This window comes from Anabrus simplex, chromosome 6 (assembly GCF_040414725.1).
Source record: "Anabrus simplex isolate iqAnaSimp1 chromosome 6, ASM4041472v1, whole genome shotgun sequence".
NCBI classification, from domain to species: domain Eukaryota; kingdom Metazoa; phylum Arthropoda; class Insecta; order Orthoptera; family Tettigoniidae; genus Anabrus; species Anabrus simplex.
The window spans coordinates 297,926,721-297,951,266 of record NC_090270.1 but is presented as its reverse complement, the minus strand read 5'-3'; the positions used below and the strand labels follow the sequence as shown (position 1 = coordinate 297,951,266).

The 24,546-nt window shown below is 40.8% G+C and overlaps 1 protein-coding gene across 1 annotated transcript in view; it reads left to right on the top strand.

The window, feature by feature from the left end:
* Positions 1 to 24,546, top strand: part of LOC136876481 (trypsin) — a 92,944-nt gene that overhangs the window by 42,222 nt on the left and 26,176 nt on the right. The window contains exon 4 of the mRNA XM_068228452.1: positions 10,338 to 10,482. Coding sequence (XP_068084553.1) covers positions 10,338 to 10,482 — 145 coding nt within the window. The remainder of the gene's footprint in view (positions 1 to 10,337; positions 10,483 to 24,546) is intronic.

The following is a 24,546-nucleotide window of genomic DNA, read 5'->3' as shown; positions in this document are numbered from 1 at the left end:
ATTGTGTGTTTAATTATATAGTTTTATAGTTCTTTATGAGGAATGTGTATATGTGTTGGGGTTGTTTGCGTGTTTGTTCAGTGTGGAAAACTCAGTGGAGAGCTTATTGATAACGACATACCGGTATGTTTCTAAATATTTTTATTTTTTGGAGTGGGGATGGGTTACAGCACACAACTGATTTTCTGCACCAGCCGCCACTGCGTTCAAGGGTAATGGTTACAGCGATTTGCAGATTCATAGAGCCCTGCATCCCAAAGAGACGACCAAGCAAAGCTCACAGAAGGAAGAAGTGATGGGAACTGCCTACCTGCCTTACATTCACAACACCACAGATCGAATTGCCGAGGTCCTCTGCAAACACAATATGAAAACCGTGTTTGGCATCGTCACTAAAATTGCTCACAGTCTGGGTAAAACCAAGGACAAATTGTCCCCACTTTTACATCCTGGGGTATAAGAAAATTCCTGTACTTTCGGTAAGGTATACATTGGCCAAACATGCCGGTCCATTGATACTCGTATCAAGGAACATGAAGGAAATATTCGTCTCAACCAGCCAAACAAATCAGCTCTTACCCACGCTCGACACTACAGGTCCAGGATTATACGGAGAGCTGTGGGAATACGTAGAAATCCTAACAGTTCCAACAGGGAACTGGCTATCAATTGAGTAATACGTGGTTGCCAGTCATTAAGGATTTACGTAGGTAGTTCCCTTCCCAGTGCCTTCACTATTGTTGTTTCGTTTCGGTGTTTTCCAAATTCGTACGTTCCTTATCGCCAGGTGTTTCATTCCAGGCTTGTGTCAATGTCATACTTTCATATGTGCGTACACCTGTTATGTTATGTGACCATTTCAGACTGATTCTGATGGTTCCGTCAGCTTCCGCTTCGAACGCTAGCGCTGTACCGCGTCCGGGAGTCATCTGGTGACGAATGAACGTACCACTTTCTCTTCTATTATAACGTCTAAATCAAAGAGGATTCAAACCTCATTGTTTGAGAAGCCTTTCTTGTGGACAGTCGAGATTTTCTTCTGAAGACGCAGAGCAAAGTTACCTGCGAAACGTAAAGAATTTCACCTTATTTTCTTGACACGGCGTTAGCCTAAAAGCCTGTCTATAAGTACGGGCCGTGAAAGCATCAATGGAAACATGATGTTTACTGTGTCTAGTGCAGTTTTACATACTGATTTCAAATCTGAAGATCTCCTCTATCACGTCAGGTTTTAAAAATTTTGGCAAATTTTTATTTTTTATAGAACAGAATGAGTACCGGTACTGTTTTCATTGTTTTTCGTTATTTTTCGCATAAAGCCGAACATTTTCTTCTTTTTTATTATCAGTGATAGTGGACGTTATGGCATTCATAGGTTGCATAAATTCACCAAATTTGTTTTGTTACGTGTGCGGCTATGTAACAAACAGATCCAATATGTGGCACGGGGTGCATTTGCACTAATTGGGGTAATCACATAAATGGGATTGTAAATGAGGGGTATAGATCCCTGCACATGGTTATGAGGTTGTTTAGAGGTTGTAGTAAGGATGTAAAGGAGAGGGCATATAAGTCTCTGGTAAGACCCCAACTAGAGTATGGTTCCACTGCATGGGACCCTCACCAGGGTTACTTGATTCAAGAAATGGAAAAAATCCAAAGAAAAGCAGCTCGATTTGTTCTGGGTGATTTTCGACAAAAGAGTGGCGTTACAAGACTGTTACAAAATTTGGGCTGGGAAGACTTGGGAGAAGGGAAACGAGCTGCTCGACTAAATGGTATGTTCCGAGTTGTCAGTGGAGAAATGGCGTGGAATGACATTAGGAGACGAACAAGTTTGAGTGCTGTCTTTAAAATGAGGAAAGTTCACAATATGAAGTTGGAATTCAATAGGACAAAATGGGGCAAGTATTCGTGTATAGGAAAGGGAGTTAGAGAAATGAGAAATTAGGGAAATGTTCTATAAATATCCAATTTCTTTGAAATCATTTAAGAAAAGTCTAGGAAAACAACAGATAGGGAATCTGCCACCTGCGCGACTGTCCTAAATGCAGACCAGGATTGATTGATGGTTGATTGATTGATTGATTGATTGATTGATTGATTGATTGATTGATTGATTGATTGATTGATTGATTGATTGATTGATTGATTGATTGATTGATTGATTGATTGATTGATTGATTGATTGATTGATTGATTGATTGATTGATTGATTGATTGATTGATTGATTGATTGATTGATTGATTGATTGATTGATTGATTGATTGATTGATTGATTGATTGATTGATTGATTAAAGTCATGTTCATTAGTACTCCACGTAGCAATCAATGCTCTAGTCAAACTTCTGTCTATGAGTTGCTTTCCTTGATACAATTTTAAATAACTGTAAATGGTTGATGTCGTATATCTCAAGACCGGTGGGTGATAGAGACAAATGATTTGCATATTTTGAATCAACGTGTTTCAGTTGTCTTAGAACTCATCTGTTTTATATTGGGAAGAACTACTCAGCATTCTCTCAGTTCGTAAAAAGCATCATTGCACAAGACTTCAGTCATCGAATTGCGATATCATCGGTTGCACGTGGACAGATTATTAACATCTAATTCTGTATAATGTGGCGGAAAGGTTTTGAATATGAAGTCTGGATGAAATGCATAGGAAGGCAGTTCATAGAATGAAGACCAGATGGCAGCAGTGAGCATTGGATATTCTTTTTTCTGACTACCAGTGTACACAGATGTAGGTAATAGGAACGGTGACTCTAATGTCCCATGTATAGGAACACTGTATCAATTGAGTAACGTGAACGGAATCAAATACAGGAGAGACAATACGCCACACTTACGGATTTCACCTTGCTAAAATGGGAGACAATTCGACGGTGGCGCTCTTACAGACTTGACCTGAACAAATCGCGCTAAATTCAAATATCAATGGAAATGTATATACGGAAATGGATAAATAAATTACGTCTAGAAAGAAAGTAGTATTGAGATATTAACTTCGAAGTTCCTAAAGCAATTCTGGATAAATGAATGAAGAATTATTTAAAAGGTTATTATTCAAAGACTGAAATTAGACACATAAACAAGATATGAAATGGGCTGCTGTGAAATGGCTTGATCTTTCATTTATGCATTACTTTTTTAGCTTTAGCATTCCTGCCTGAACTTTTACGGTTGGATTTGTCTTTTTTCTCATTTAAAAAAAAAAACATTGTATGATCACATTAAGACACTTGTCAATAAAAATATCGGCACATTCCTTACACACATGATGCAATGAATTAACATTTAAAAGCTGGACAATTTTCCTCTTAACATGAAGCCTACTAACAGAAAGAAAATCTATAAAATTCCGGCTTTAATCTGAGAAGAGGGATTAAAGAATGAAAAGTATGAAAATGTTGTCGATAGTGATGCTTTGAGGAATATTTACGTACAATTAGAGTAAAAATGTAACATACCCTTGGCTGTATAGTCGAGGATTTTTAAAGTCGCTGGCCTGGAAATGATCTGAACAGATCTTATAATTCTTATATAAGCGTAACGTCCCTTCTTTCTTGTACACCTTATCCAAATCACTTCTGTGACATTTCTAAACCCACAGATCACACCTACAACAACACATCGGTATTGAAGGTTAACTGCTGCACTATACAATAAAATATGCGTATTACATTTTATGCCAGTTAAAAAGATGGGTCGAGCAGGTCAGAAGATTATGAAGTACTATAAAAATCTCTGTCACTGGAAGAATATATATGCAAACACAATATTACTTACATTTTCTTGTCACGAGGGAACCTGAAGAACGACCGCGCATTTTTCTCTACTTCGTAATTATTGCAGCCAAACACAGCACATACCTTTCCTCTCATGTTGAGAGGAGATATCAAGGAATGACACACGCTACTATTTAATTATGTCAACTCACTGAAAACGCATAAATAACACCAAAAACTTCACACAAAAATACACGTGCTCTTATGAGAGAATCAGTACCGTTCAGGTCTATCCGCTAGAGTGAGCCCCAATAGCTGTCCCTCGATATCTCGCTCAGTGTCGCGTATTGTCTCTACTGTATTTGACGGAATACAATGAATCGATTCAGTAAAATGAATCGATTAAACCATCACTAGTGGAGACGTGTTCACCTTACGCGCAGGCACAGTTGGAACGAAATGACCAGAACCGAATTTTTATTTACCTCCATAACAGAGCTCGTAGAGTGTCAGAAAACTGCTTTGGTTAAATAACACGAGAGTTTCCAATACTCCAGCGAGGCTTCCCAGAAAACACTTGAGCATGCTGAAAAAGTTGTTTTCGCTGCCTGTGTTTTGCATAACTTCTTGAGAGACGATATCGGTTGAATTCCTGGACGAAGAAAACAATTACTGCGATTGTTCACTGCTGTTATTACACTGTACAAGTCGTGAACATCGGAGATCATTTTTCATATGATTCCGTTTCACCAGCAGAATCGCTGAAATGGCAGACACATATGCTTCGACGGGAACTGCAAATACAAGACGCTCCGTGGTTGATATGAAATGATGCAAGGCTGACATCAATAGGCCTATATTTTTTCTACATTAGGTATGCTGTTAACTTCATTGCAATCTGAGCGTCAACGCTTTTATCGTATCTAAGTGTATATTGTTGAATACGGTACTTTTAGAAGATCCTTTGTTTTGCTAATAGACCAAGTTTAGAATTTTACTCGCTAACATTCATGCTACTTAACGAATAATCATGTGTAGGTCAAAAAAATACTGGGATATTTATTTTGTTACTTGTAATTGTGTTTTATTATATTGGCATCACACTGTAGACAATATTCTTAAAATAGTAACTGTTTAAATAAGCTGGGATTATAGCCAGGAGTCTCGAAACTACGAACGTATTCCTGGAATTGCTTTATGAAGGTCGTCCCCCTCTGACAAACTAATGTGCAAATTGTCAAAAAATTAGGAGAGCTGAAAGAAGTTGTAATTACTTATGTCAAATCGATTTTTATAGTAAATGTTTGGTTTTATGTGTTAGCCATATATAATGAGCTGCTGAAGTGAGACTGTCGAAGGGTAGACATTATATAAATAATAAAATCTAGACCAAAACTTTCGAACTACAGGTTCTCTGGTTCGTCACTTTCGCTAGTTTGCCATAGTGGCAGGGGCGGTCGTACCTTATGGGTTGAAGTGCTGCAGCACATTGTCTATTTGAAAAATGAATTACTTTAATAATATTAGCTACAATCAAACACAGTGCAATAAAAAAGACACCAGCCAAAAAGTAACCAATCATTCAACTCCCCTCACAACCAGGTAACTAGTCGTGTGCTCCACGCCCGGTGCTGTGTAGATCACAGCTCAGCGAGAATTTCTAAGCCTTTTGCCAGAAAGCAGGAACTCTGCCCTTTGCGCATGCGTGCTCAACTCTTCCGATATGCTGTGGAAACAGCAGCCAAGGCATCACTTCACAGCAAGCCTTCGTTCGACCACATAGAGGCAGCACTGGTCACACCAGCATTTCGACCGAAATGAGAACGTGGCTGGTTGCACCCCCTTGACTCAGCGGTAGAATTTAAGAGGGTATCGCTCAAAGCAAACGGGAAAACAAAATACTGTAGAGGAAACCATCAGTTGTTCCCCCCAGGTCTTTTAATACTCCAAACTTGGCTATTCCGTAGCCATATTTGTAAATCGATGAACTATAAAAAATGCACTTTTCACGTTGTCGAAATAAGGACATGATATTGTGATTTCGTTTCATTACAAAATGTCTAGTTTATAAATGTCACTATAACAACATAACATGTAATTTTGCATTACGACGTTGCTGGTTCAATGGTTTTGATAACGTTGAGAAGTTCCGTTTTTGCGCGCTCACACCGAGTGTTTCTGAGTTCGTGAATGTTTTGTCATAGCAGGTGTTATTGTGTGTTTAATTAGTTTTGTGTGAGAATGTGTATATGTGTTGCGGTTGTTTGCGTGTTTGTTCAGTATGAAAAACTCAGTGGAGAGCCTCTTGAAAACCACGTATGTTTCTAAATATTTTTAATTCCTTTTTTGGAGGGGGCATGGGTTACAGCATACAACTTATTTTCTGCACGAGCCGCCACTGCATAGTGAAGACGTGGCCTTCAGTACGTGGCCTACGAGTACTGCTTAATATTGTTAAAATAGAATAAAGATGTAAAGAAAGAGGGCGGTAGATATGTGTGTGGTCTAATTAAAATACAGTTTACAATTGGCATTACGTCGCACCGACACAGATAGGTCTTATGGCGACGATGGGATAGGAAATGCCCAGGAGTGGGAAGGAAGCGACCGGGTCATTAATTAAGGTACAGCCCCAGCATTTGCCTGGTCTGAAAATGGGAAACCACGGAATACCATCTTCAGGGCTCCCGACAGTGGGGTTCGAACCCACTATCTCCCAAATGCAAGCTGATAGTTACGTGGCCCAAACCACACACCCACTTGCTCAGCGCATTCCTTGTGCACTATTGCAACGAAAAACTATCGCTCTCTTGACATTGTAACATTTAACTTGCCAACTGGCTGAGGCAAATAGAGACCTTCACGTCCCTTCAGGTTTATTGATCGTCATACAAAATGCCAAGTGAATTAGAAATAGATGTCTGTTGAAAAGCCTCCGTAGCTCAGACGGCAGCGCTTCGGCCTCTCACCGCTGGATTCCGTAGTTCAAATCCCGGTCGCTCCATGTGAGATTTGTGCTGGACAAAGCGGAGGCGGGACAGGTTTCTGTCCGGGTACTCCGGTTTTCCCTGTCATCTTTCATTCCAGCAACACTCTCCACTATCATTTCATTTCAGTTAATCTGTCAGTCATTAGTCATTGCCCCAGAAGGGTGTGACAGGCTTCGGCAGCCGGCACACTTCTTATCCTCGCCCCAAGATTCATTCATTCATTCATTCATTCATTCATTCATTCATTCATTCATTCATTCATTCATTCATTCCATCCCTCACCCGCTCATTGACTGTAAAACATTTTGTAGGTTTTCATTCACCTCATGAAAGAAATAGAAGTGTTTTATAGGTCGTCGTTAAGTCAAGCTCTCTGTTCAGCTTTATCTCCACGTATTCTTTCCAAATCTAAACAATTTTCGTATATACTTCTTACAATTAGGCCCTAATCTAGTTCCGTTTAGGAGCCGTTGGGAAACGTTCCGATCTCGAAGGAGCATAACTATGACTCCATTTTCTTAGAATAAAAAAAGTGGAGGCAAACCACTAATTCCAAGGAATTCAAGAATTATGTAGGAAACTGAAGTAGCTAGCTTTCGTCTTAAGTATTAATCTGTTGACGCTCGTGCCTGGTTTGTACCCGGTAGTTCTAATTCAAAATTGTAAGTACGAAGTATAGCTGACCAGGAAGACGTCTGACAGCGCATGCATGCTTACCCCTTTCCACCTCCCCTATCGTGCTACATGCCTCAGCGCTCTCTCTGTCCAGGTAGCCTTGAAGTACTGGCGAGCGCTTTGGCCAGTCAGAATGCTACATTTTTCTTTAACAATTTAAAAATATAGGGTGAAGATATGTTTATACTTTTAAAGCAAAACCGACTCCAATCCTCAGACCGTAATATAAAAAAACATGGCGGCCGAAGTAGCCGGATTACTGGTCTTGGCTAACACGAAAATATCACGTACATATTATATAAACGGCGGTAAATTAACATGATAAATGTAACACCATAGGGAATATCACTTTTACACGTATGAAAACGCTTCGCCAACAAGAATCACATGTAGGCTATTCTACTAGAAAAGACACCAACAAGCTGATTATTTAGAAATTTCAATTCGTCAAATAACGCTTTTTCTTAGATTTCACTTCGCTGGATAGATGAAAATACATTATAAAACTCTTAAAATGATACTTCTAACATCATTTTGAATGTTTCAAAATAAATGTCTTTCTTTCTTTCTTAATCTTCTTACCCTCCAGGGTTGGTTTTCCCTCAAACTCAGCGAGGGACCCCACCTCTACCGCCTCAAGGGCAGTGTCCTGGAGCGTGAGACATTGGGTCGTGGGATACAACTGGGTTGGATGACCAGTACCTCGCCCAGGCGGCCTCACCTGCTATGATGAACAGGGGCCTTGGTGGGGGATGGGAAGATTGGAAGGGACAGACAAGGAAGGGGCAAGGAAGTGGCCGTGGCCGTAAGTTAGGTACCCTCCCGGTATTTACCTGGAGGAGAAGTGGGAAACCTCGGAAAACCACTTCCAGGATGGCTGAGGGGGAATCGAACCCACCTCTACCCAGTTGACCTCCCGAGGCTGAGTAGACCCCGTTCCAGCCCTCGTACCACTTTTCAAATTTCGTGGCAGAGCCGGAAATCGAACCCGGGCCTCCGGGGGGTGGTGGCAGCTAATCACACTAAACACTACAGCACAGAGGCGGACTCAAAATAAATTAAGGTGCGAAATTACTCGATTTATTCGCTCTCATGAGAACTGTGAAACAAAATTTGTTACCTTAGTTTTGAAGTGGTGGACAATTTCTTAAATTCAGCACCCAACGAATAGGAAGTACCTGTACACCCGAAATAATAATGTTATTAGCTTTACGTTCCACTAACTGCATTTGTTACGGTTTTTGGAGACGTCGAAATGTCGAAACTTAGTCCTGCCGTAGTTCTTTTACGTGCCAGTAAATCTACCGACACGAGGCTGACGTACTTGAGCACCTTCAAATACCACCGGACTGAGCCAGGATCGAATCTGCCAACTTGGGGTCAGAAAGTCAGCGCCTTAACCGTCTGAGTCACTCAGCCCAAGTACACCCGAAATGATTATGTTAACCCAATGAACGGCCCTGGCATTGTTAACATAATGTTCACATATGGCATAACAGCACTTCACACATTGATAGTAACCTTAGTACTGAAACGATCAGACACTAAAGATATAATAGGTTTTTACCTATTAAAAACATGAGTGCAAAAACTCTATTGACTAAACATTGACATTTAACCACATGCACGAGCTTCAGTTCGGCGCAGTCTGCTTGATAACAGATAAACACAGCATGAATCGGAAGGTTGGTGGCAGTGTAAAACCTTACGTTACAAATCCAGCTAATCCCTCAAGTCACTATATCTTCTGTGTAACAGTATACAGATTGCTCCAACTGTTACACTTTATAAGTTTTGTTATACTCCAGCCAAACATTTCCGCAGATTATTCTAAAATAAAGTTGCTTCTAAATCACTCGACACTTTGAAGTACATTGACACTGACGAAATAACACAATATAATTATATTTTATCTAAATTAAATTTTTCGAGGAACACGAATAGTTTGGAAGTAGAGAAATGGATTCCCTAACCACAGACTTATTCTCAAAATGATGTATGCACGCTACAGTTTTTTCATGAACTTCAAAATAATCACGATGTATATTCCTAATCCATTTCTATCTTAATGTTCTATTCCGTAGGAAACTTAAGAATAGTTGTATGAGAGGCATTGCCATAGTTAGACTAAAACCTGGTCCACCTAGTGCACACATGTTCTTTGATGGGTAAAAACAGGATCAAAACAAGCATATTGTCGCATTACTGCGTATAATTACAGATCGCATGTGTCCACTGACTCATATAAATCCACTCGCACACTTATTATCTGCGCACTTTTTAGCGATAGATTTACACCCTAGTGCTGAATCGGTCGACTTCGGTTATCTTCGAGATTCGTATTGGCAACCTTTGAAACACAAACTAAGAATCGCTTATCATCGCTGTGCGACATTTGGCGTGCACTTTAAGTACTCGTACTGTTGTTGTTTACACAGCAAAGCCAAACTATAGAATTCATGCTAGGAACAAGATTCGCATCGGGAAATGTTATATAGTATTATATATTGTGTGTGTGACACAGTTGTTAGCGTAAGATAATAAAGGTTTATCAAATTCATATCGATCGATCATATTATCGATTCAATTCAGATTTAATTTCCATTCAGTTGGCAGTATTACCGGAACCGGCAGTGCTACCTTCTTACTCCTCAATCGAGTACAAAAATCTATCACTAAAAAGTGCGCGTACAATATATTCTACAAAGAAACTAACATTTGTCGTCAACTTCCATAAAATTACACAGACTACATACCAGAACAACAAACCCAGATTTCCAACAATTCCGGCTACTCGATTCGCCATCTTTGAACGATCGAGAGTAGCATTAAGGTCTGAGGATTGGAGTCGGTCTTGTTTAAAGACACTTTGCAAATCCACAGGCCAAGAGATATTTTTATTTACATAATCAAATTTAAGAGACTTGCGCATGTTTTAGGAGCGATATGGTATTCAAGGAAGCTCAGCTTCGAGCAGGAAGCGCTTCGAAGGACTTAGGAGGAGAGGTGCGCATGGCATATACCCACATCATGCACGAACGATTTGATCCAATCGTTGCAGCAAACGACATCGCACTTTTGAAGGTAAATACCCAATGAATGCATTTCTAATAAGAACTAATATTGTTCATGAGTAAGAGTACACGAAAGTTTGAAAGATTTCGCATGATTTCATTAACTCAGTTTGTTGTTTATTAAAAGTGTAATGTAACCCACATTGAACACTAGCCCATTCTCCTTCTAAGATCTCATCTTTAGATATTGTCAGTTTTAGACCGTCGGGGTGTCAACAAATCCTACAGGCTTCGATTCATTCTACAGTTTCACACTTTTATATTTTCTATTATACACTCAACTACCTCACCAATAGCACAATTGCAACGTTTGGATTCATGTTATGAAATGACAAAATGAAACGAATACTCATTACATCATATGATAAATAGGATGACTCCTAGTTTTTCTGTGCCTAGGAGCTAATTTAGGGGAATCTGCATGTTAACATTACTGAACACCCGATGCTGACAAAATGTGACTGAAAATTTAAATATATGAGAGCAACTGTAGTGAAAACTAATACATCGTAGCGGACTATGCTAATACACACTACTTCTGTTAGTTTTCAATCAATCAATGACATTGGAAATTTATTGAACATCTCCCTTAGTAAGTTATTCCAATCCCTAACTCCCCTTCCTATAAATGAATATTTGCCCCAATTTGTCCTCTTGTATTCCAACTTTATCTTCATATTGTGATCTTTCCTACTTTTAAAGACGCCACTCAAACTTATTCGTCTACTAATGTGATTCCGCGCCATTTCTCCGCTGACAGCTCGAAACATACCACTCAGTCGAGCAGCTCGTCTCCTTTCTCCCATTTCTTCCCAGCCCAAACTTTGCAACATTTTTGTAACGCTACTCTTTTGTCGGAAATCACCCAGAACAAATCGAGCTGCTTCTCTTTATTTACAATCCCATTTATGTGATTACCCCAATGAAGATCTTTCCTTATATTAACACCCAAATACTTACAATGATCCCCAAAAGAAACTTTCACCCCATCAACGCAGTAATTAAAACTCAGAGGACTTTTCCTATTTGTGAAACTCACAACCTGACTTTTAACCCCGTTTATCATCATACCATTGCCTACTGTCCATTTCACAACATTATCGAGGTCATTTTGCGGTTGTTTACAATCTTGTAACTTGTATATTACTCTATAGAGAGTAAAATCATCCGCAAAAATCCTTACCTCTGATTCCACTCCTTTACTTATATCATTTATATACACTTAAGAAAATGGAAATGCCGGGCTGAGTGGCTCAGACGTTTGAGGCGCTGGCCTTCTGACCCCAACTTGGCAGGTTCGATCCTGGCTCAGTCCGGTGGTATTTGAAGGTGCTCAAATACGTCAGCCTCGTGTCGGTAGATTTACTGACACGTAAAAGAACTCCTGCGGGACTAAATTCCGGCACCTCGGCGTCCCCGAAGACCGAAAAAGTAGTTAGTGGGACGTAAAGCAAATAGCACTATTATTATTATTATTATTATTATTATTATTATTATTATTATTAGAAAATGGAAATTGCAACACCATGAAGGTATTGGTATTGGTCGTTTGTGTTGATTTTCAGGATATGGAACGATGCCATGTAGATATGTAAACGATCAAAGTTTCAGACCCACTGGCTTGTTGCTACAGGCCTCCCCACGTGATTGGTCGCGGAGGAATCAACTCCAGTATACGGACTCTGTTATAGCGTAGTTGACTTGCAGTTTGTGCGGTGAATTGTTCCCCGTCAAACATGCCTCGACGACAGAGAAGAGCACGCTATCAACAACTGTCGCCGTTTGAGAGGGCTCGGATAATTGGGCTGTGTTAGGCTGGATTATCGCTAAGGACTGTCGCTGCACGTGTTGGCCGACAGGCATCTACGGTACAGTGTGTATGGCAGCAGTGGTCAAATGAAGGTACCCACACTCGTAGACCTGCACAGGCCCAGCGCGACAGACAACTGTGAGAGAGGATCGCCGCATCATTCGGATGGCCCGGATGGAACACCATGCAACAGCAGCGCAAATTCGAGCAGCTGTGGCACCCCACGTTACACAACAAACAGTTGGTAATCGCCTGCGTGCAGCTGGCTTACGAGCCCGTATCCCTGCAGAAGGTGTTCCATTGACCCCACAACAGCGACGTGTAAGGCTGGCCTGGTGTCGAGAAAGATCGACGTGGGTCGACAAATGGCATAGGGTCGTCTTTAGTGATGAATCGCGCTTCTGTCTTGCCCGCAGTGATCGCCGGAATCGTGTGCGCCGACGTACCGGGGAGAGGGACCGCCCAGATCTTATTGTCGAGAGGCACACAGGGCCAACACAAAGCATTCTGTTCTGGGGAGCTATTGGCTTTAATGTGAAATCACAATTAGTGCTTGTTGAGGGCACTATGACTGATCGACAGTACGTTGATAGTGGTTGTCCCTATGATGGCGAACATTGCCAATGGGATGTTTCAGCAGGACAATGCCCGGGTTCACACTGCACGCATCTCCAGAGAAGCTCTCCACGACATCACAACCTTAGAATGGACCGCCAGATCCCCGGACCTCAGTCCTATTGAGCATGTGTGGGACATGATGGGTCGATAACTGGCCAACCGTCCTCAGCCACCCACAACTCTGCAACTTTGACCCGTGCAGTGCAGCAAGCATGGGCCACAATTCCTCAGGAGGTGATCCAGGGCCTTATTGACTCCATGCCTCGACGAATTCATCAATGTATTGCAGCTCGTGGTGGGCACATCCTGTACTGATTGTTGTCCATACTTGCGGTCAGATGGACCTGAAAGTGTAATCATCGAATCACAACTGAACACTCGTTCTGAATGTTCAATTGCAGCAATGTAGCACCACTCCTTCTGGGTGTTGCAATTTCCATTTTCTTCAGTGTATATAAGAAAACATAAAGGTCCAATAATACTGCCGTGAGGAATTCCCCTCTTAATTATTACAGGGTCAGATAAAGCTTCGCCTACTCTAATTCTCTGAGATCTATTTTCTAGATATATAGCAAGCCATTCAGTCACTCTTTTGTCTAGTCCAGTTGCACTCATTTTTCCCAGTAGTCCCCCATGATCCACCCTATCAAATGCTTTAGACAGGTCAATCGCGATACAGTCCATTTGACCTCCAGAATCCAAAATATCTGCTATATCTTGCTGGAATCCTACAAGTTGAGCTTCAGTGGAATAACCTTTCCTAAAACCGAATTGCCTTCTATCATATCAGTTATTAATTTCTCAAACATGTCTAATGTAATCAGAAAGAATGCCTTCCCAAAGCTTACATGCAACGCATGTCAAACTTACTGGCCTGTAATTTTCAGCTTTATGTCTACTAACCTTTCCTTTATATACAGGGGCTACTATAGCAACTCTCCATTCTGTTGGTATAGCTCCTTCAAGCAAACAATCTATATATATAAAATAAGAGTTTTGTCTGTACATTGCTCAGAATTTGGAAAGAATGGCATTTCTGTATCGGTCATGTCCACAGTAACAAGGAAATGCAATTTTTACTTTTCCGTAATTTCTGTCTGTCTGTCTGTCTGTCTGTCTGTCTGTCTGTCTGTCTGTATGTACACGCATTACTAGGAAACGGCTGAATAGAATTTAATAAAAATCGGTATACAAAGTCGGGGAATAAGTCGCTACAATCTAGGCTATAAATAATGTTACTCACGCTGATTGAAATGGTAGTTTAGGGGAAGGCCTAAAATTTAATTCTCAAATATTTATGTTATTAGTGGTGATATCTTAATGCAAATTGGTATGCAAAGTCGAGGAAATAGGTTGCTACAATCTAGGATATAAATAAATTTTATTCACGCTGAGTGAGATGGTAGTTTAGGGGAAGGCCAAACATTTTATTCTTAAATATTCACGTTATTAGTGGTCCTATCTCATTGAAAATTTGTATGCAAAGTCGGAGAATGAGCCACTAAAATCTAGGCTATACATAATTTTATTCACACTAAAGTGAAATTATACTTTGGAGGAAAGCCTAAAATGTAATTCTCAAATATTTATATTTTTAGTGGTCGTATCGATAAATACTACATAACGAAAATCATATAGAATTATATTTCCGACCATTTATGTCTTATACATTTTTACCGTACCGGCTATGATAACACAGATATTCATAAATTTGTATTTTTGTTGCTAAGTCCATATCAACGCCGAGCCACGAGAAAATGGGTTAACGGAATTCAATGAAAATCGGTATATAGAGACGGCAAATAAGAAACTACAGTCTAAGCTATAAACAGTTTTATTCAAACTGGATTAAATTGTAGTTTAGGGGAAGCTGCCTAAAATTTATTTTTTAAATACCTGTGTTATTGGTTCTATCGAGAAGTACTACATAACAAGTGTTACAGAGAATACAATTTCCGATCATTTATGTTTTATTCACTTTTACCGTACCGACTATGATAAGAGTGGTATTTCATAGTCGGAAGAAAACTAAATGTGAAGGCCTACAATATCGAAAGCGCATAACATTGATGAACAATAACATTACATTGACGATTGTTAGTGGCGGCGTTCTTTATCTCTTATGCTGATTGTCGACTCCGATAGATGGGATTACTGCTGCGTACCGAGTATACTAGCCTGACTGATTACTGGCGGAAAATAGCTGGGGAGTTAGAAAACTTTCTTCTTTAGCATGCCATTCCTCTGGTTCATACATTTTCTGATACAGCTGGTACGTAACCCACTGGTTCATTATAGCATTCCAGCTGTTCGATCCCCACTCTGATGCGTTGTTTTGAATGAGCAGTGTACATAATCAAGGCAGAGGCTCACTTAGTAGTAGTAGTAGTAGTAGGCCTATGGCCTGGTGTAGAATAACAATTTAGGCCTATTCCAAATTATAGCACCACAATTCACTAAATGACTCAAAATTCAACCCTGAAAAGAGCCGTTTCTTAAGCTTCCTCCTCCCCACTTTTATTAAATTCTACGGGTTTTCTCCTCCGGCTTGGAGGAGAAATTTGCCTCCAAGTCAGATAAATTTTTCCGCCGCAAGTGTAGTGAATTGATATTTACCGACTCATCGTGTACTCCTAGGAAATAGATTAGTAAAAGGGCATGATTTTTGCCCTAGGAGTCTCCACTATTCGACCCCCTCACCGCCGAAGAAAAGACGAAGTGTGTTCACGGATCACGGCTCTCTGCGGCTTGGTCATCCCAGCTCTGAAACTTTGGACTGTAATATCGGGAGCTTAGACCTGTTTGTTAAAAGTGAGAAAATGTGTGGTTTGTGATTTGATCGAGTATTTCATATGAAAGCATTGCTTTTAATTGTGCCATTCCTACTGACGTTACTGTAATGTTTGTTCATTTCATTTGGGAAAATCAGTACGACAGTCTTTCAGGGGATGTAAAAAGGCAGGTGGAGAGTGAGTATCTACCATTAAAATGAAAGCTTCCCAACCTTATTGTGACTGATGGTCTGCAAGCGGGTCTACCATTACAGTGAAAATTCCCTAACTCAGTCTTCATATGAGAAAAGATGTTTGGTGACATCGCTGTCGCGTTTCGAGGGTAACGTTAAGAGCTTTGCAATTTAATACAATCTTGCTCACAACGTGTACACTACCTAACCTAGAATTCTGTATACAATGTAGAATTCCGTAGCGAAGCACGGGTACATCAGCTAGTAATCAAATAAGTACCGGTACTTCAGATATTACATTTAAAGTTCTATTTTCTAGAAAGTTAGCCACCCATTCAATTTTTTTTTCTGTTGGCTTTACGTCGCACCGACACGAATATAGAGTAGTAAATGAGTTTGTGAGCGACTGCAGGGGGACCTAGACAATGTCGTGAGATGGACAGAGGATAAATGTACGATGGTAAATGAGACGAAAATTCAAGTTGTAAGTTTCACCAAGAGAAATAGCCCTATCAGTTTTAATTACTGTGAAAATGGGGCGATAGTACCGAGGTGTTAATACAACGAGTGATCTTCATTCTTCTTCTTAAGACGCCATCTCCGAGCGGAGGTTGGCGATCCACGTAACTAGCTCTGATCTTGACAGAGCAGAATGAAATGCCACTTCTGAAGTACAGCAGTGCCATCTTCAAAGGTATTTTAGCCATGAATTTCTTCTTCCCCCGACAGATATCTTCCCCTGTATCTTTCCTTCGATAATAAGCTGTAATAACTGATACCTCCCATGATATGTCCTAGGTATTGTGTTTTCCTCTGTTTTATGGTAAGCAGTAGTTCTTTTTGCTTTTTCATCCGACTAAGGACCTCGACATTTGAGATTTTCAATACCCAAGATATCCGCAAGAGACGACGATACAGGTACATTTCGAAGGCATCAATACGTTTTTTCTATGATTGGATTCAGAGTCCAGCTTTCACATCCATACAGGAGAACAGAAAATATATAGCAGCGTATCATACGAATTCGTAGCTGGAGACTGAGATCTGACCTCACAAAGAATGTCTTCATGGTAATGAATTGTTTCCTGGCCTGCTCAATTCTAGATATTATCACCCGTTTCGAGTTACATTGGTTGTCCAAGATGGTACCCAGATATTTAAAAGAAGACACTTGCTCAACTATTTTATCTTTTTTTGTGAGATTTTTCCGAATTGTCTTTTTAGAGAACACCATCAGTTTCATCTTTGAGGGGTTAACATATAATCCAAACTCTTCACTGTGCTGAACTAAGGCGTTTATCATGCACTGAAGGTCAGGCATGTCATCAGCTATGACAACAGTATCATCTGCATACCTGATGTTGTTGATGATTTTCCCGTTAATTTTGATCCCACCATAGTCTGCCAATGTTTCTTTGAAGATTGCCTCTCAGTAAATGTTAAACAACAGAGGTGACAGTACACAACCCTGGCAGACGCCCTTGCTGATCGAAACTGGTTCATTGGGGTAATCATATTAACGAGGTTGTTAAGAAAGGTTACAGATCTCTTCACACGGTTAATTGAGTATTTAAGGGTTGTAGTAAGGTTGTAAAGGAGAAGGCTGGTGAGACCCCAATTAGCGTATCGTTCCAGTGTATGCGACCCACACCAGGACTACTTGATAGGAGAAATGGAAAAGATCCAAGAGAAAACAGCACGATTTGTTCAGAGTGATTTCCGACAAAGGAATAGTGTTACGAAAATGTTGCAAACTTTAGGCAACGAAATAGGCATGAAAAATGACTTATTATTTAATAGTCCGTTCAATGACTATGAAAGGAACTAAAAATGTTCACTATTTTCAGGTAACAATCGTGTTCGATTGACATGAAAAATGTTTCTGTAATCTGAGAAGAATCTCTCATAATCACATCCCATAAAGTGGTACTTTTACTATCTCTTTCCACCCTGAATTTCGTTCCAGAACCCTATCAAACTCTTTCCTGATAGCGGCTACCTTTCCAGATGTTTGCTCAAGACTTTCCTTAACTTCGTTCACAATCCTAACGGACTTCACAGAGGGATGCCACTTCTCTCGAACTCTGTTATGGTTCCCGGAAGCTTGCTGAAGTTGCCTTCAGGAATGACAAATCTTGACGAGCCAACAGGCAGGACATGACTTTCTTGGTTTCTGTCATATAGGCAGCATCCTCATTGGTCCATGGCCTAAATTATATAGCGTTGTAACTAAGCAACTTACCACAATACATAAATTAATAGGCCTATAAATACTACAGTGAAATGCGATCGTAGTTCTCAATCATAAAAATAAAAAAAAAAGATGAAAGGAACATCCTTATTTCAAACTTAACAGAAGGCTACCCTTCTATCGGTAGTGAAGTTGGGATCTCCAGTGATCCACTACTTCAGCCAGTAGGACTTGGAAGAATTTTCTTTAGGCATTGCTAAACACAATTTTTAAGGAGACTGATGACCTAGATGTTAAACCCCTTTAAGAAACTGTCATCATCACATTCATCACTTCTTCAAAGTAGATCTCAACATGATCTCAAGACAAAGCGTCCAACAATTTGCAGTGAGAGGGAGATAGGGGATATGGATGTGTACGACACAGTTCGACGATGATTTAATTCTCGCGTATCATCTTAGGAGATGGGAGGATTAGAAAGCTTCGAGGTCAAATTGTTCCTTATTTGTCCTGAAATAAATTCCCCAAGCGCTATTTCTGGAGACTTCCGAGAATTCTCGTCACTGTTAGTGGACAAACAGATGTTGAAAAATGAGAAAATATTTATGTCGGCCACACCAGCATTGGACGAAAACTATATTCCTTAGAAGACCATTAAAATGCATTTTAATAGGCAATTCTATTCCAAATAGGCACGAACCACTGAAATACGCATTTATATACTCAATAAAACCAACAAATTGTTGCTAAAGAAAGATCCTAAAACGGATTTATATCTTAAAAGCCTACATTGACATATACAGGAATAAAATAGGCAAATAGGCAAAATCTCATCCCTAGTCATCATATTGTAATCGGACTCCACTACTATTTATTTTCTGCTATTGTCCACATCTCCCTTCAACGACTCGCATTCTGCCGTTTGTTATGACTCGTAAATTCAACTAATAAAATAGTTGTATACGCCATGCAAGGACAGTAATTCTACAGCTATAAACTTAGTTTCTAATAATACTAGTGCTCCATACATCGTAATGAGACTTATTGTACTCAATATAGAAAGTTTGAGACAGGACATAACTTCGAGCAGCGCATAAATAAACTAAATATTTAACTGTCCACCTCTGTGGTGTAGTGTTTAGTGTGATTAGCTGCCATCCCCGAAAGCCCGGGTTCGATTACCGTCCCCGCCACGAAATTTGAAACGTGGTACGATGGCTGGAACGGGAACCACCCAGCCTCGGGAGGTCAACTGGATAGAGGGGGTTAGATTCCCACCTCAACCATCCTTGAAGTTGTTTTCTGTGGTTTCCCACTTCTCCTTCAAGCAAATGCCGGAATGGAACCTAACCTAAGGCCACGGCCACTTCCTTTCGTCTTCCTTGCATATCCCTTCCAATCTTCTCATCCCCTCACAAGGTCCCTGTCCAGCATAACCGGTGAGGCCGCCTGGGCGAGATACTTCCCCTCCTCCCCAATTGTATTCCTCACCCAAAGTATCACACTCCAGAACACTGGCCTTGAGGTGGTAGAGGTAGGATGCCTTGCTGAGTCCGAGGGAAAAACCAACCCTGGTGGTAAACGGATTAAAGTTGATCATATACCCACATCAATATTCAATTTAGCGTTAAATAATTATGCAAATAAACCGACAATATCGGAATTTTTACTCGAATTCACGATATGACACTCCTCAACACTTAGCGCTGGTTACTGAATTATGGCGTCGCATGTGTTGACTAATTTCATTACGCCCAGGTATAGTCTAGTTGATCCGTGGAGAGACACCTCTGTTAGATGCTAATGCTGGCCCACATATCGAATTGAATGCATGCCTCGGGGTCTCTTGCCCTGAACTTTGTTTTCCATCGCATTGTTCTGTGTGGTATAAGTTTTTCTGATGACGTGTCCGAAGTACCAGATTCAGGAGCTCAAAGAGATTGCATCGCTATTGACCTATTCAAGGCTTTTGATAGGCAGACTACTGACGAAAATTAGGGCTATTGGACTAGGAAGAAAGTGTGGTTGAAAGGGAGGCTAAATTTCTAGAAAATAGTATAGTAGGCGAGGCATTCATTATCTGACCCTGTATCGATTAAGAGAAGGGCTCCGAAGGGCAGTGTTATTGGATCTTGATGTTTCCTTGTGCTATACATGACATGAGTGAACTGGAATCACAGACAAGGCTTTTTGCAGACGATGATATACCGTTGTTGTTTGAGTCATCAGTCCATAGACTGGTTTGATGCAGCTCTCCACGCCACCCTATCCTGTGCTAACCTTTTCATTTCTACGTAGCTATTGCATCCTACATCTGCTCTAATCTGTTTGTCATATTCATACCTTGGTCTACCCCTACCGTTCTTGCCACCTACACTTCCTTCAAAAACCAACTGAACAAGTCCTGGGTGTCTTAAGATGTGTCCTATCATTCTATCTCTTCTTCTCGTCAAATTTAGCCAAATCGATCTCCTCTCACCAATTCGATTCAGTATCTCTTCATTCGTGATTCGATCTATCCATCTCACCTTCAGCATTCTTCTGTAACACCACATTTCAAAAGCTTCTATTCTCTTTCTTTCTGAGCTAGTTATCGTCCATGTTTCACTTCCATACAATGCCACGCTCCACACAAAAGTCTTCAAAAACATCTTTCTAATTCCTATATCAATGTTTGAAGTGAGCAAATTTCTTTTCTTAAGAAAGCTCTTCCTTGCTTGTGCTAGTCTGCATTTTATGTCCTCCTTACTTCTGCCATCGTTGGTTATTTTACTACCCAAATAACAATATTCATCTACTTCCTTTAAGACTTCGTTTCCTAATCTAATATTCCCTACATCACCTGCCTTCGTTCGACTGCACTCCATTACTTTTGTTTTGGACTTATTTATTTTCATCTTGTACTCCTTACCTAAGACTTCATCCATACCATTCAGCAACTTCTCGAGATCTTCTGCAGTCTCAGATAAAATAACAATATCATCGGCAAATCTCAAGGTTTTGATTTCCTCTCCTTGGACTGTGATTCCCTTTCCAAATTTCTCTTTGATTTCCTTTACTGCCTGTTCTATGTAAACATTGAAAAGGAGAGGGGACAAACTGCAGCCTTGCCTCACTCCTTTCTGGATTGCTGCTTCTTTTTCAAAGCCCTCGATTCTTATCACTGCAGACTGATTTTTATACAGGTTGTAGATAATTCTTCGTTCTCGGTATCTGATCCCTGTCATCTTCAGAATCATAAATAGCCTGGTCCAATCAACATTATCGAATGCCTTTTCTAGATCTACGAATGCCATGTACGTGGGCTTGTCCTTCTTGATTCGATCCTCTAAGATCAGACGCAAAGTCAGGATTGCTTCACGTGTTCCTACATTTCTTCTGAAGCCAAACTGATCTTCCCCCAACTCAGCTTCAACTTGTTTTTCCATTCTTCTGTAAATAATACGTGTTAAAATTTTGCAGGCATGAGATACTAAACTAATAGTGCGGTAGTTTTCACACCTGTCAGCACCGGCTTTCTTGGGAATAGGTATAACAACATTCTGCTGAAAATCGGATGGGACTTCTCCTGTCTCATACATCTTGCACACTAAATGAAATAACCTTACCATGCTGGTTTCTCCTAAGGCAGTCAGTAATTCAGCGGGAATATCATCAATTCCAGGTGCCTTGTTCCTATTTAGGTCACTCACAGCTCTGTCAAACTCTGACCTCAAAATTGGGTCTCCCATTTCATCAGCATCAACAGCCTCTTCATGTTCCAAAACGAAATTATCTACATCGTTACCTTGATACAACTGTTGGATATGCTCCTGCCATCTTTCTGCTTTGTCTTCTTTCCCTAGAAGTGGCTTTCCATCTGAGCTCTTAATATTCATGCACCTAGATTTCCTTTCTCCAAAGGTTTCCTTGATTTTCCTGTATGCAGCATCTACCTTTCCCAGGACCATACAGCCTTCGACATCCTTGCACTTCTCCTTCAGCCATTCTTCCTTAGCTACCTTGCACTTTCTATCCACTTCATTCTTTAATCGCCTGTATTCTTTTCTGCCCTCTTCATTTCTAGCATTCTTGTATTTTCGTCGTTCATCAATCAGGTCTAGTATCTCCTGAGTTATCCACTGATTCTTAGTTGATCTTTTCTTCCTTCCTAACATTTCTTCAGCAGCCCTACTGACTTCATTTTTCATGACTCTCCACTCTTCCTCTACTGTGTTTCCTTCGGCCTTTTCATTTAGTCCTTGTGCAACATGTTCCTTGAAACAATCCATCACACTCTTTTCTTTCAACTTGTCTAGATTCCATCTTTTTGCATTCTTTCCTTTCTTCAATTTCTTCAATTTCAGATGGCATTTCATGACCAACAAGTTGTGGTCAGAGTCCACGTCTGCTCCTGGGAAAGTTTTGCAATCCAACACCTGGTTTCTGAATCTCTGCCTAATCATAATGAAGTCTATTTGATACCTTCCAGTGTCTCCAGGTCTCGTCCACGTATACAGCCGTCGTTTGTGGTGTTTGAACCAAGTATTGGCGAGGACTAAATTATGGTCAGTGCAGAATTCAACCAGCCGACTTCCTCTTTCGTTCCTTTGTCCCAATCCAAATTCTCCTACTGTGCTACCTTCTCTTCCTTGGCCTACCACTGCGTTCCAGTCTCCCATCACAATTAGATTCTCGTCACCTTTGACATATTGTATTAAATCTTCTATCTCCTCATATATTCTTTCAATTTCTTCTTCATCCGCTGAACTAGTAGGCATATAGACCTGCACTATTGTGGTGGGCATTGGTTTGGTGTCTATCTTGGCGACAATAATTCTTTCACTATGCTGGTCGTAGTAGCTTATCCGCTGCCCTATTTTCTTATTCATTATTAAACCAACTCCTGCATTACCCCTGTTTGATTTCGTGTTGATAATTCGGTAATCGCCTGACCAAAAATCCTGTTCTTCCTGCCAACGTACTTCACTTATACCAACTACATCTAACTTTAGCCTATCCATCTCCCTTTTCAGATTCTCTAACCTACCACAACGATTCAAACTTCTAACATTCCACGCTCCGACTCGCAGAATGTCAGTATCCATCTTCCTGATGATCGCCCCCTCTCGTGTAGTCCCCACCCGGAGATCCGAATGGGGGACTAGTTTACCTCCGGAATATTTTACCCGGGAGGAAGCCATCATCAGTACATCATTCATACAGAGCGAGCTGCATGTCCTCGGGAGGTGGTTACGGCTGTAGTTTCCCGTTGCTTTCAGCCGTGTAGCAGTATCAACACAGCTAAGCCATGTTGAGTATTATTACAAGGCCGTATCAGTCAATCATCTAGACTGCCGCCCTTGCAACTACCGAAAGGCTGCTACCCCCCTTTCGATGAACCCCCCTTTCGATGAACCATTCGTTAGTCTGGTCTCTCAACAGATACCCATCCGGTATGGTTGCACCTGCGGCTCGGCTATCTGCATCATTGGGACACGCAAGCCTCCCCACCGCGGCAAGGTCACATGGTTCGCAGAGGAGGATATACCGTATAGAGTAGTAAATAAGTTACAGGAAGTGAGCGAATGCAAAGAGACGTCGACAATGCTGTGAGATGAACAGCAGACACTGATCTGATGGTAAACGAGATGAAAAATCTGGCTGTAAGTTTCACCCAGAGGAAAACTCCCCTCAGTTTTAATTACTGTGTTGATAGCGTGATAGTGCCGGCCTCGCGGTGTAGGGGTAGCGTGCCTGCCTCTTATCCGGAGACCCCGGGTTCGATTGCCTACCAGGTTAGGGATTTTTACCTGCATCTGAGGGCTGGTTCGAGGTCCACTCAGCCTACGTGATTACAATTGAGGAACTATCTGAAGGTGGGATGGCGGCCCCGGTCTAGAAAGCCAAGAATAACGGCCTACACCTCGTATTCTGCAGGCCTTCGGGCTGAGCAGCGGTCGCTTGGTAGGTCCTGGCCCTTCGGGGCTGTTGCGCCATGATGGGGTGGGGGGAGGAGTATACCTCATGCGGATAACTATAAGTACTTAGGTGTTAATTGTACATTGGGGTAATCAAATTAACGAAGTTCTACATAAAGAGTACAGATCTCTTCATATGTTTATGAGGGTATTTAGGACATAGTAAGGATATAGAGAAGATAGTCTATATTTTTTGGTGATACCCCAATCAGAGTATGATTCTAGTATATGGAAACTTCACCAGGAATACTTGATAGGAGAACGAAGAAAGACTCAAAGGGAAGTAGCACGATTTGTTCTGGGGGATTTCCGACAAAATAGTAGTATTACGAAAATGTTGCAAAGTTCGGGCTGGGAAGACTTGGAAGTAAGGAGACAAGCTGCTCGAATAAGCGGATGTCGTGGAGAGATGGCGTGGAAAGATATTAGTAGACGATTAAGTTTGAGTGGAGCTTTTAAAATAGGATAGATTATAATATGAAGATAAAGTTGGAATTCGAGAGGACTGACTGGGAAAAATATTCACTTAT